Source organism: Heptranchias perlo, chromosome 26, assembly GCF_035084215.1.
Source record: "Heptranchias perlo isolate sHepPer1 chromosome 26, sHepPer1.hap1, whole genome shotgun sequence".
Classification (NCBI taxonomy): domain Eukaryota; kingdom Metazoa; phylum Chordata; class Chondrichthyes; order Hexanchiformes; family Hexanchidae; genus Heptranchias; species Heptranchias perlo.
In genome coordinates this window covers 25,024,526-25,039,159 of record NC_090350.1, presented here as the reverse complement: position 1 = coordinate 25,039,159, position 14,634 = coordinate 25,024,526, and the positions used below count along the sequence as shown (strand labels likewise).

Below are 14,634 nucleotides of genomic sequence, written 5' to 3'. Positions count from 1 at the left end.
GTTTCTTTTAACTGCATTTGCTGAGGCCAAAAAGAGATTGCCTATTTGGCTCCTCACTGTGAATGGTGCATGGTACCCAAAGCTGAGTGTGCAAGAAAATAACTCAAAATGGGGAGGGGAAGAAAAACTCTGTATGGCACATTGAATCATACGGGCATCAGGAGCATGAATGACCAATCTAAACCATGATGTGGAGATGCCGGTGATGGACTGGGGTTGACAACTGTAAACAATTTTACAACACCAAGTTATAGTCCAGCAATTTTATTTTAAATTCACAAGCTTTCGGAGACTTCCTCCTTCCTCAGGTAAATGTTTACCTGAGGAAGGAGGAAGTCTCCGAAAGCTTGTGAATTTAAAATAAAATTGCTGGACTATAACTTGGTGTTGTAAAATTGTTTACAACAATCTAAACCAATTCAGGATAGCTTACATTCTTTTGAATTCATCCCCAATTCTCCAATAGCTGATGCAATCAGAAAACAATGGGAAAAATCATTTAACACAAACTAAATTTACACACCTGCAATCTAATAATAATGGACAAGAAAGTTTGTATTTATTTGCATTTCAGCATACTATTTTTGTCTTCAACTTCCCCTCATACCGAAACAGTCCGTGTGCTAGTCTCCCCAATAAACTCACAGCTTTTCATTCATCAATGGCTAAACTTCTGTCCTGATATAAATTTACACTCACTTGTACTTTGCCTTCTTGGTTTGCAATCCACTTTAAAGAAAGGACATCAGTGATTGACATGTTTGTTTTTGAATAGCAATGTTAGGGGATTTTTTTGTTGCAAGTTTCTCATTGAAGAAATCCATTAGAGCAATATTGTACTATTTCTCCTGATGGCTCATGATAGAACAGTGCCTTTCCATTGTAAGCATCCTATAATTTTAGTTTCCAGGCTTGTCATGAGAAGGTTTTTGGATTTGAGGGGTACAGGCAGCATGTAGAATGTTGTTGCCAGATCTCATATCTATACTCCGATTCTTATGTGTCACAGATTTATGAAGAACATGGTATCGAGAAACAGCAGTAACAGTTCCCCTTTCTTTAACAGTTCACTGCCTACTACAGAAAAACACCAAATTTCATGCTAACGGAATGCCTGATAGGAAACCTCCAATTAACAAAGTATAAGTTGAAACCTTTTTTACCACCAAAGCTTAACTTTTAGACTAAGTCTTGCTTTTGGGAATGCAACTTGTGAACAGTCTAAGCTGATTCCTTTTGACATAATTTATGGCAAGAAATGACAAGTATGGTAAAAGACAATGTGTGCACAAATGTTGAGTCTTCACTGCAAGCCATATAAAAAATGACAGTAGCTTCAAATACATTTAGCAACTTTAACAATGAAGTGGTTAAATAATAGACAATTTTTTCAGTTTTTCTCTCCCCTCCAGAAGGCTTTGACCCTTGATGGAATATATTTCCAGAGACACTGGCAGCCCTCTGGTACTTCATCTAGCTGGCTATTCATGATGTGTGAGGCAAGATAATCTTGGCAAGGTATGAGCCTGTGGAGGGCATCACAGCTGAGTCCTGTCTTGTTCTCACTCAATATCCCCACACACAAACCATCAAGTGTCACTGCAATTCAATCAGGAACAGGAATCCTAGCTGTTTCTTTTTGCCTTTCTAAACATTTTTGGGGCCCAATTGTACCAGCTACTCCTGGTGGAGATCAGCCAACTTGATACAAATTGTAGTTTGAAACTGGAATTTGCATGGCATTGTACAACTCCATGCAATTAATTTTTCCATTAAAGTGGGGGCGGGGTGGAAGCTTAGAAAATAGGATTTATTTACAGCTACCCTTTTGAAAATGTCCTCTTTCTGTGGCTCATCTAAGGAAATAACCTATTTGATCCTAAAAGCTGGTGCCTAGACCTAGTAATTTAGGTTAATCTCAGTAAAGGTATCAAAGAAACATTATATTATCTTACTACTGTGCTGACATAGTTCAAACCTATATTGTTTTTAAAATGGCAGGTTTGACTACTGCTTCAATCTTTTTGGTCATGTTTAACCTTTTACTGAGAAATGTTTTCTTTGTGTACAAGTTTAAATGTCAACAGCTATTTTCATGAAAACCAAATAAAACATTGCTGCAACCAGGAATAGACTTTTGTATAGGAATAGACTATCTTTTGTAAAAAAAATGCATTGCTGAAATTAAAACATTTTTAGCAATGAATACATGATGATAACATTAGTGATAATTTATTTATCTACAGCAGCATGCTGATCAGATTTATTTGATGAAAAGTTTGTAATCAGTGTACAAACAGGTTAAGTGACAAGACAGGCTTTATAGTCTTACTGTGGAACATGACGGCATATCACAATAACACTTGTTTTCTTTAATACATGATAACTGCTTGAACAAAATATCACAAAGATAGCAATGAATAGGAGTAGGGATCGACCAGTACCAAAATGTACCAGTCCAGTTATGCCAATCCATCTTTTACACAATACCCAACAGCACAGGTCTTAAGCCAGTACGATAAAAGTCTAGTCCAAGCCTGAACAATAGTGATTGTGTTACAATCTTAAGATCACATTTGGAATAGCTTTACTGGGTCTGCACCTGTGCCTTCTGCGTTGCTTGTTCAAATCCAATACAGATACCTATTGTACCTACACTACCTCTTGTCTATTAATAATTCCCAACCACTGGCCTCACTTCTTCCCAGTTTCAACACCTTCCTGCTGAACCCAAAATAAATGCACAGTATGTCCAATGCCACAAATTGAATGTTTAAATTTTATTTTTAAAAACCTACAGCCGAATAACAGTGATCAAGGTGCACTTTATGTAATTTTAAAAAAGGTACAACAAATACCTGGATATCTATTATACATGTGTGTGACCTGTATTGAAAAAAAGTTATCTAAAGTAAATGTGAGAACCTCTTAGCAGTAATGGCAAGTTTCTGGTGTGGTGTGTGAAAGATGAAAGATGCAGAACTCATGAGCATTGCACATTTAAGCAACATGACCATTTTATCTACTCATACTAGGAACACTCTGCCATCCGAGATTTTCCCTTTATTCCATACACGACACACAATTTGTTATAAAACTAAAACTACACTGTCTATTAGGCTAATTGGCTACTGATATTGGGAACATTGGAGAATACATGAAGGAATGATTCCTAGAATCCCAGGCAAGCTATAGATGATTATAATTCACATACATGTATTGCATTTTTCACCAATATGTTCAGCTGCAGTCCAGGAATATACTGCAGTGAATGACTGATCATTCCAAGGATTACTTAAGTGACTTAAGCATCAGAATACTGAGATGGTATAATTGTACACTTGCACTCACTTCTGAAAAACAAGCAGTATTTTGCCAGTTGCAGCCTGAAAATTGGGTCAATATTGAGAACAGCTTCGTCAAATTTCTGATTTTCTTCCTTCACCTGTTCTGAGTTTTTGTTTTTTTTAAAATGGGAATTATGTTCAGTTAGATACTCAAGGTGGTTATAGCCGGTGTTGTGACAACAGACAGCATTATAACTGCTCACTGACAGCACTGATTATTATTTCCAAACACTTAATTTTACATAACAGACATGCACCCATGCATGACAAACACAATTGGTTATAAAACTAAAGCTACGCTGTCTATTCGGTTAATTGGTTTCTGCTATTGGAAACAATGGAGAATGCATGGAATTATAGATCACACCTGTCCTCAATGTGAGAAGAATCACAGATCGATCATAATGAAAAAAATCCATACATTACAATCAATTATGTCCTGCCCCCAGTCATAATAATTGTTATTTTATCTGCAATAATGGAGAAGGGACTCAGAAAAATTAAGTATTTATGCTAGATTTGGATTATACAACACTGCGACTCTCCAATTGTTACAATTCCGTATTACACCTGATTAAACAATTATCAAACCCTATTAAAATTGTGACATTCCTAAACATAATTGGTATAAATGTAGACTATAACTATTATCAGTTTACATCTGCTGAGTAACAATTATATTCACACAATGTTTTTACATGATCAAATAGTGGGGTTTAAAAATTTTGTTTTAAGTTAGGACAGGATTTGAGAAAGGAGAGGGGGGGGCGGGGGAGTTTAATTCTCACTTCAGAGGGTTGGCAAAAGTCATTTAATATTTTAAAGTCTGTTCTCAGTCAGTACCCCTCTGTCTATGCTCTGGTTTTGCCCAGAGTTGTAAGAATTTGTTCTACCATAATGGGTTAGTGTACCAAATCCATATTTTATGACAGTTTACATTTTGCAAAATGCATCTTACACATCACTTAACAATACCAATACAGAATCAGAGAAGTCAGTATAGAAACAGATAAGGAGGTTGGTTCCTAATTTGATGTGATGAAGTTGATGACACTTTTGTCATTCTCTTCCTCGTTCACATTTTTGTATAATTGTTTTCGCACAAAATTATTCTGTGCTGGAACTTCATTCCATTCGAACCAGAATGTAGATCCCAAGACTGTAATATTTTGGGACAGAGAATAAATCGATAGCTTAGAACCAAACATGACTTAGTGCATAGATGATCTGCCTGAGATCACAGACCATTGTAAAAGTACAATAATTACAAGATTATTTCAACATATAGCGTAGATGTTGTTAAAGACATGGTTGGTTTAGGGAAATTTGATGACTTAGGTTTACCGCATGATGCAGAAATTTGTTTCTTCATTCCTCTTAATGGGGCAGTGACTACATAGATGAAACTGTTTATTAAGATGCATTGCCCTCTAGTGCTCCCACTGTGTTACACAAGTAAAACAATTCCCATTACTGTATTTTCTACAGAAAGGTTATGTAAAAAAATAGGTGCATCATTTAACTTTTGCCTGATGATTTTTAAGTATTTATCCTCCCCCCAGTTTTGTCCCTAACATAAATTACCACACATTCTCTTCCTTCCTGTCACCATGTGATCAGTCAGCAGAGTGCATGACTGAAGACAGCAAGCCAGACAATCTCGCCATTACAGCAGTTTAAAAAAAAGTTCTACTTTCTTTGTTTGGGAAGAAAATAAGAGATTATATTGGTCTTCTGAGAATCCAATTAATAATATGGACCTATAAACAGTGGGATTATGTCTGAGGTAGTGTTATTGTGAAGATTACCACACTGGTTGGTTACTGACTCTTGTACATTTTGCTTTTGGTCTGTTAAAAACAAATAACAATGTGTGGGAATACCTGGACACCAACCTCCATTTGTTCCACTGTTTCCATATTACAAAATTCAGCCATAGGATCACATAATATCATGATTCGTGACAATCCTTGTTTTACAGAATTGGCCAGGTGTCATCAAACTAAGAGACTCTTGGGGACGGATGAGAAATGTATCATTTATTTATACAACAAAGTTTACTTTGACAAGGAAACAGTTAAAAGAAAAGAACTTTGTGCAGTTACTCATTATAATAGTAAAGATTTTCCAGTATTGTTATGTCTTTGAAGGGGGTAGGGTTCCTTCCTGCACCACTCAAGTGTGACTCCTGGCAGGCTAACCAATAGGATATACTGTCACATACTTTCAAAGAGGATACGTTCCTGCAGGAAAGAATGAAGAGAAAAACAAAAAAACAAAAATAAAATTTTTTACAATTAATAACATTTAGCAATTTTAGTTGCCAACTTTTCCCCAGGCTTCTATTTTCCATTATGGGGCAGCACACTTTCACCAAGTGCAAAGAACATTAAACTTTTCTATTGTTTCAGAGATTAATCAATACAGATCATGTAATTCTGCCTTGTAATCTGCATGCAAATTACTTCAAATTTAACTTTTTAGAAATTATGGTAACACAGTAGCACAGTGCACTGCAGCCCATTGGACAGAATGTGCTGCCTGTGTTAGGATGTACCTGTAATCATTCACATTGGCAGCTGCTGATCTTAGCGTTTTATGGGGAGTGAAGGTCAAGTACATGCCCAATCATTCTCATGCATCTCCTCATAGCTAGAGCCAAAGCAGCACTGGCATTGCCCTGACAGCAGGTCACCCAATGACCAGGGCACAGTCTATGGTGTGGACACATTCAATGTATTATTTAAACTGCTTGAGGTTTGCTACCCATTTTGTTCAGATATTGACCATGTTTACTTTGAACAATGCTTTACCTGCATTTTTCCCTGCAATATTGTTTTATAGTGACAATCTATTTAGATAGGAATAACTGGCCAAAATGGAGATATGCTGACCACTGTACCTTACTGATAACTGCAGATCAGATTACCTCATTTCAGTTTATGATTGATATAATTTATTTATAGGCAAAAGGTCTTGCTTCCAAGCCAATTTTCTTGATGGTAAAAGCAGATTTTCTAGGGATGCAATTTGCTCCAAAATATAGGAACACACAAGAATTTTTTATATTCCACAAAATAATTGACACTTTTCTAAAATAGTTGTATAGACAAGAGAATGTTAAACTTACTTTTTGTTAATAGAATTGACGTTGTCAATAGTGACAGTTAGGCTATTTGACCATGGGGGGCTGCCACAGTGAACAGTGATGAGCTCAGCTGTCTCAGTGCTCTCTTTTGAGGGCAAGATTCTGTCCTAGTCTGTGCTGTCTGCCTCCTAGCCCAGCAAACAGCCTACACATGCCCACAGTTGGAGTGGCGCAGTAATGAAAAAAGCAAATATCTTTCTTCAAACAGAAAAAGGCTCGTCCTCCAGTGCGTGTTATCCTCAAGTTATTTTTCAGTATTGGCATTTTCTTTGCTGCTTCGCTGCCCTGAATGCCTGTTGAGTTGAAACCACTGTGGTCCTCTTGTGATGAATTTTCTGCACATGCTCCCCACTGGTGGGATGACATAGGCATGCAGAAAACAAATCCAGCCCAGAATAAAGCAGCTCTCTTCTGCCAGAACCAGGCCCTGAATTAAAGGTATGAGATTCCTATGAAAAGTGGGAAAGTTAGCAGGACTGACTGAAAAAATAAGGGGTTGCAGAGAAAAATGGAGGTAGCTTTATATGTCCTTTTGGATCTGGGACTGAACATCTAACAATGTAGCCGCGTATATGCTTGTGAAAACTAGCCATCTGATTAGTTTAAACATCCATTCAATGTCATGGTCAAAACCAAAAACTTTAACAGTGATTTAAAATTCAGAAGAGCAGGTTAAACCTCTTCACTAACAGGTTAGGCCATTATAGGATGTAGTATAAGAATCTCGGTCTGGATTATGCAGTCACCCTTAAACACAATCAGGATCAAAGTCTAAAAATCGCTGTTGCAATTAGGTTTAATGCATACACCTGCTGCACATCTAACTCAACCTGGAAGCTCAGTTCAGTAATAAAAGGGTCGACTTAACCCTTTGAGGACTATGATGAAAAGAACCTGCATTTATATAGATACCAATACTACAGCAACAAAAATACTGTAACAGATTTTTAATTTCAATCAGAATATAGTGTAAACATAGTTATATAGGACTTATGTTCCCCTAATTCCAAATCACAATATTTTAGTCTCAAAATTCACAGACTACAAGTTTTGTAAGTTGTATCAGAATTTTGAATGTTACTAAGCAAATATCCTACAGTTTACTCTTAATTCAAAATTGCTCAATTCAAATTTTATCTAATTGCATTTTTTAGCATTAAATTCTACTTTGCTGTGTTATTTAATGTTACTTAATTCAAATTATTGCACAATTCATTTTTTTAGTGCAACAAACGACTACCAGAAGTAGACTGCACTTGAAAGGATATTTCAGCAGAAACTACCCAACAGCAAACTTCTCCATTTAAATCATTGCTAGGGCAAGTGGTGCACTGTGGCAAGTAATTTGTTATCTTCCAGATCTGCTCACTGGCTCCAGAAACTTATGCCAAATTGCAATACTCAGGCAGCAAATCAAGTCACATTGGATAACTGTAGAAATTAGTGAAATTTGTTGTAGGATGCCATATCATGACAAATCACTTGTCTTAACCATTATCGTTAAGCAAACATGATTGAATGGATGAGAATTCACTGGTCTCTTCTCATTAACAGAGTGGCACCAACAAGGCTCAACCTGTAAACTAAGTTTTGAAGAAATGTACAAACCCAAAACATTGATTGTTCTTTCCACAGATGTTGATTGACCGGCTGCTGTCTGTTTCCAGCCTTTTCTGTTTTGTTTCAACCTGTAAACTGACTTTATAAAAGACTAAGACAAAAGACATGTAAGCACAAACTGCACAAAGTCTGGGATTTTTCCGTTGCAAAAGTAAGCCCCATTATAAATTTCACCTCAACACTGTTGGGGGCGATGGGGAAAAGACGTGGGTGAAGAATACTTCACATCTGTTGGTCTCTTTCTCTCAGAACATAATTAGCTAGAAGTGTTACAAGCATTTAGATGCCAGAGATTTTCACTTCCCATTTATGTGGCCAATATTTGTTCAAAACAACATACAAAACATACACACAACAGTGATAACAACACTGCAGTAGAGACAATAGCAACATTTACATATCACATATCTGAAAAGGGCTGAAATAGAGCTTTGATTGAACACTGAAGCTTGATAACAATTTTATGGATTTGAAGCTTTTTGGAGGGGTGGGGGCAGCAATCCACAAACCATCCTGCAATTTTGTTCCCCTATCAGCCAACATCACTTACAGTTTCAATTTAGTGCCTGGTGAGGTCTGAAGAATCTGTTTGAAGAATCTGTTTGAAGACAGAATAAAGCTTCAAAGCCACAAAACAGAGGCATTCTTACAGTTGCTCTTTTATTAGGCAGTCGCCTAAATTACTTTTTTTTAAAAACAAAGGATAAACCGTCCTTATGGAAAAAAAAGAGACAGCTGTTGAAGTGTTGCTGCAGTAAATGATATGGTCACAGGAAGCAGGCGGGCAGGCAGGATGTTCATTTCTTCACTGAAGGTGCATTATCTGGCCGTTTCGTTTGAATAATTTTTTGTTTTGGCTGCTTAACTGCACCTTCATCTTCATTTTCGCTCTCACAGATATGAACTACAACACTAGGAGTGAATTCTGTTCCTGCATGGACCTCGTACTTGTCACCTACAGCACAAGGAAGGAAACACAGCAATGACTTGACATTTTAGCAAAAGACAGCAAATCGCTTAAATTACATGAGGGAATTTTCACTTCTCTTTGTGAAAGAAATAAATGCATTTTCCATCTCTTTTAGAATGGAGGGCTAAAAGAGGAACCACTATAATGCCTTTGACATTCTGGGTGCATGAGCATGCTGCTCATGTGTTTATAAAGGAGACAGACAATGGCTGTCTCCTTTATAATCTGAGATGGTCCCAGTTATACAAACAACATTTACTTGAAACTATTCCTACATTTGAAAAATATAATGAGCTGCATTTTTAAAATATATTAATTGCTGTATTAGCACTGTACTATGATATACACAGCACATGAAAGCTGTGCCTAAAGCATGCAGGCTAGCTGTATTATGCAGTGCTCACTGGGGTCTGCCACTAGTTCCCTGTGTATACGTCTTACAATAAAATATAGAATTAGAATGAGCAAATTAGGGAACACAATTGAATAGAAAATGGCTCAAAAGATTCAAGAAATGTTTCATTGTCTTGAATGGGAACAGAAATGGGAGTGGGGGAGGAGAGAGTGGCAGGATGACACCAGGACCCAAAAACAGCAGCAAAAACAGATCTGCACTCCCTGCAGAACATTTCGCTGAGTTTTAAACTGTAGACTGGAGATCATGCCTCTTTATATTCTCTGGCTCAGGCCTGGGGTTTGATTCATAAATTGTAATCAGTTCTGGCTGAATGAACATTAAAATCTACTACACTCCACAAAGAATTAAAATGTCACTGTTGGGATGCAGTAACATAGCTCTGTGCAGCTTTAGCACAACATCACAAGGTGGGGACGCCTGGATTTGCATTCTTAAGTCCCCACATGATGAGTTCCTTGTATTAACTGTGCAGTCATGTGGAGGTGAAGAGCAGAGGCCAAGTGTTTTCAAAAAGAAAATGTGGGACAATCAATCACCCTGACTGCTGTTATGCATCTTCTACCAACCAACTGCACAAAAGAAGGAAATCGTTAGCCTGTCCTTTTTTCACAAGACCATTTAAGGGAAAAAAAAAGTTACAATATATTTTTTCCCCTCCAATTTTATCTTTAAAGCACCTATTTTTGGCTAGGCTTAACTTCAAATGTGAAGTAATTTACATTTTGTCACCTTAAACGACATTTGGAGGAACTGAAATCAATCAATTATTAGAGTGTACTTGCTTTTGGGGAAAAAAAGGACCTCTGAGACTAATAGATTAGTAAGGAACTTTCTTCTAGGTTATAAAGGTTTTAGACCCTAAATGTTATAATCCGAGATTGGGGACTGGGATCATTATTTATCTTCAAAAATAACAGAACTATATTCAGAATCCACTAAAACATCAGAATAAATGAACAGACAATTAACAGTCTTTAAGATGGATCACATGTATTTATTTTCATACATTATTAAAAAGTGGCATCATGATTTTGGTGTGGCCAGCTCTGCATGGCTCGCATTCAGCTTCAGCAGACATCAGTCAGACTTAGCACATTCTGGAAATGACAAGTCTCAGACTACCCTATGCAAATTTGTCATGTTATAATTATATCTTCCCACCAGTGGTGGTGCAGCAAGATGTTGGAAATGTTGCTTAATGGGGCTAGGGTTCCCTATGTTGCCAATGCTGCTCACTGAGGGGTGGACACAATGTGGGGAGGGGGAATCCTGATCCCACAAATGATGTTCAGTAAAAGGGGTTTGATCGCAAGAGTTTTTACTTTTACAATTTTACCTTCAAGTATTAGAGCTCATGGAGGAGGTTGGAGCCTGAAATAATGCTGATCAGGAAAATACCAGAAATGTATTTTAAGCATTAAGAAAAATGAGAAAATTAGAAACAAGAGCTTACTTATTGAAAACAAGACAGCAGACACAGAAAAATTTCAGAGGCCCTGTGATGCTGTTCACAGACTGGGCTGATAGCAGCCAGATAATATAATTACAGCATGGCAAGTTTACACAGGCAAAACTCATTTTAAATGTGCACACAGGAATTTATAATAGAAAGTTGACATGAAAAGTCACAAAAAGTGTGACAACAGGCAGTCAAGTAGTGTAGACAGAAAGTGCACCTAGACTTAAGATTTTTATTATAAAGAGAGGTGAAATGGTGCAGTATGTCAGTATTGTTTGCCCTGGTGCTGCTCCTTGGTGTTGGTTTTGTTTTAGATGTGTAGCACCTAAACTATTACTCCTTCCAAGGGAGTCCTTAGAAGAAGTAGTACATTTGTTGGTTGGTTGTCAGTTTCATGGATAGCCTGCAGGCATTCTATTAGCTGTAGACTTTCTAGCCTTTACATTGCATTGCACTGCAAATGAATCAGCCACATGAGACTGTAGTGGCTGACTGTGATGCCTGCTTTAAGCTATCCCCAGTCTGATGCACCAGGCATTTTGGAGGGCAGCACCTCAGTCCCTGTGTGCCTTCTCTCCTGGAAAATGCTTGCAGAAAGGCTGGGAGGACCTGGTCAGCTAAATTAGCTTTTCTCAGTCATTAACATCCAAATCTATAACAACTTGGTTAGCGGTCAGCTAGCTTTGTCTTCCCAGTGCTATTTCATGTGCTTAGCTGGCTCCTGATTATAGGCCATGGTTGATTAGAGAATTTTTGTGCTGCTTTCTTCTCACTGGCGTGCCCACTGGGTGAGAGAAAATTCCCACAATTTTGCCCATGGACTGAAAACAGCAACATTGTGGGGATACCACAGGAGTAAATTCTCTCACAAATTTTCACTGGCCCAGAGTTTACCCATGAATAGTGCGCCAATACTGCTTTTGTTTGACGAGATGATGGTTGCAATAATTGCAGATGCTATTGTTCCAGAGCCAGGCAGAAGAGTCTTTTTCCACCAACTGCTCCACAACAAAATGCACATTTTCATGACTGCAGTTGCTTGGATTACAAAAATATCATCTGCATCGGTGTTTGAAAAACCAAAATTTGGGTTCTAGAAGTACTGCAGTAGGCCATTTGTCATGGCTGAAGCAAGAACTTGTCAAAAGGAAGATGCAGGGCATTCAACTGACTGATCAGAAACCTTATGACTGTATCAACCATGAGAAAGTTGGCATCTCTACATAAGGCACCCGCAGTCAATTTGACTGGTTGAAGTGCAGGTACTCATTCTGCGATTCTCAGAAGGACTATGTCTGGTGAGCATTTTTAATCAGTAACACTCTTCCGAATGGGGATCTTTAGAACTGGTATGCATACCACAACAGAAAGAAGGCTGTTCACTGCACCCTCCATTCCAGAATTCTGCTCTGTTCTTGTCCATATTCCTCTCTGGCATATTTGTAGGCATGTCATTTTTCAAAGGAGACTATAAAACCAAATCAACATTTCTCACCGGTATCCTGACCTCAGTACATTCACTATTTTTGCTGACATCGCTATCACATTGGGTTGCTCTTCACCTTTGGAGTTGGACTCGTCAAGCAACTCACGAATGGGGTGGGTTTCTTGTTCCTGTAGGGCAGCATGTTCAGTACTCCATGTTGGAAAGCATGCTCGTAGCAGAGCTGCTGTCAATAATAATCTGGTAAATGCCTGAACCTGGACGTTTTCCTCCTCTGTTTCTTCAATTTTCCACATTGAGTTTGTAATCGGCACCTCAAGCGAAAATGTCATAGGCAGTACATAGGAACAGGAGTAGGCCATTCAGCCCCTTGTGCCTGCTCCGCCATTTGATAAGATCATGACTGATCTGTGACCTAACTCCATATACCTGCCTTTGGCCCATATCCTTTAATACCTTTGGTTGCCAAAAAGCTATCTATCTCACATTTAAATTTAGCAATTGAGCTAGTATCAACTGCCGTTTGCGGAAGAGAGTTCCAAACTTCTACCACCCTTTGTGTGTAGAAATGTTTTCTAATCTCACTCCTGAAAGGTCTGGCTCTAATTTTTAGATTGTGCCCCCTACTCCTAAAATCCACAACCAGCGGAAATAGTTTCTCTCTATCCACCCTATCTGTTCCCCTTAATATCTTATAAACTTCGATCAGATCACCCCTTAACCTTCGAAACTCTCGAGAATACAACCCCAATTTGTGCAATCTCTCCTCGTAACTTAACCCTTGAAGTCCGGGTATCATTCTAGTAAACCTACGCTGCACTCCCTCCAAGGCCAATATGTCCTTCCGAAGGTCCGGTGCCCAGAACTGCTCACAGTACTCCAGGTGCAGTCTAACCAGGGTTTTGTATAGCTAGTAGTGAGGGTATGTCACAAAAGAAAGCTCCAATAAGTCTCAAGTGTTGTTCCAATTGTTTAGGTGAGCTTTATTGTGTTTATACTGTATCACTTAGTCAATACTAAAATTCTGAAGCTATGAATCCCAGAATTTCAGAGCTTTAAAATTGGTTGGATCCCCAGAGCTCCAGGATTGCAAACCTTACTGCTTTACGAGATTAGGTTTGACTTGCAGATGTCTCCATTTTTCCCAATGGATGAAACTACAAGCTGCCCAGCTTCCTTTCGAAGGGAGAAGCTGACCTGAGAGCACTAAAAATAGTGAGCTCTGTTCTTACTCTGGTTAGTTAAAAACGTAAATTTTTCAATCATAATTCTAATGGGTGTCAGAAGTTTAAAAAAAAAGATATAAATGGGCAAAAAACTAAATGAAAGGCCCTGTCTGGGTTATTGCATATGCCGAGCAAATATTTCTGCACACCAGGCACTGCAACACAAATTTTTAATTTTGATTTCATTAAAAGAAAGTAATAAACTTGTAGCAAGCAATCTTATGTTTTCATTTTACAAAATAAATTATGCAAGATAATATCAGATAAGAAAGCCCTTCAAAATACCTGTTGAATATTCATAAAAACTGCTGATAAAGACCAGCAGGGGACATTGCAAACTACTGAACATAGTCTGTTCCTATACTGTGCTCAAATATTTTACGTATGTATTGTTTTACTTTATCGCATTACTTCTATTCAGTTGACAGTAAATATTTTGCCTGCTGCTTTGTGAAAATAAAAGACTCAATCGAATGCTGACAGCTTATACCTGAGCACAGCAGTAAAAGGATTGCAGTCGGATCAACAGATGATTATGGCGAACGATTAGAATAATCTAAACTCGGACTGCTCAATAAAATCAAAAATTAACTCTGAAGATTCCAATTTTAAACCTGTCGGGTGCAATCTTCATCCTTAAAAACCTCGATGTGGAGATGCCGGTGATGGACTGGGGTTGACAATTGTAAACAATTTTACAACACCAAGTTATAGTCCAGTGAATTTAAAATAAAATTGCTGGACTATAACTTGGTGTTGTAAAATTGTTTACAACTTAAAAACCTCAACAAACTTGTATTTTTTGCTGCTATTGTTGGTCTATTGTTCTGACTGGCCTCTGAGAAATAGTTTTCCCAACACATCAATATGAATGTACAGGAAATTCTGGCTTATAACTAACACATTCATATATATGTAGCTAGAAGTACGAACCCCAATACTGCCTGACGCTTCAATTCACTGACCGTAAATAATCTAGAATTGGATTATGGAATGAATGGC

General features: G+C 37.9%; 1 protein-coding gene across 4 annotated transcripts in view; it reads right to left on the bottom strand.

The window, feature by feature from the left end:
• Nucleotides 1–2,231: 2,231 nt before the first annotated feature.
• Nucleotides 2,232–14,634, bottom strand: part of LOC137342582 (calcipressin-3-like) — a 105,257-nt gene continuing 92,854 nt past the window's right edge. For 2 of the 4 annotated variants that reach the window (XM_068006568.1, XM_068006569.1), the window contains one exon: nucleotides 6,389–9,070. In XM_068006568.1, coding sequence (XP_067862669.1) covers nucleotides 8,913–9,070 — 158 coding nt within the window. In that variant the 3' untranslated portion in view covers nucleotides 6,389–8,912. Of the gene's footprint in view, nucleotides 5,591–6,388; nucleotides 9,071–14,634 lie in introns of those variants that run through there. The other 2 variants (XR_010967293.1, XR_010967294.1) reach the window with 2 other exon arrangements.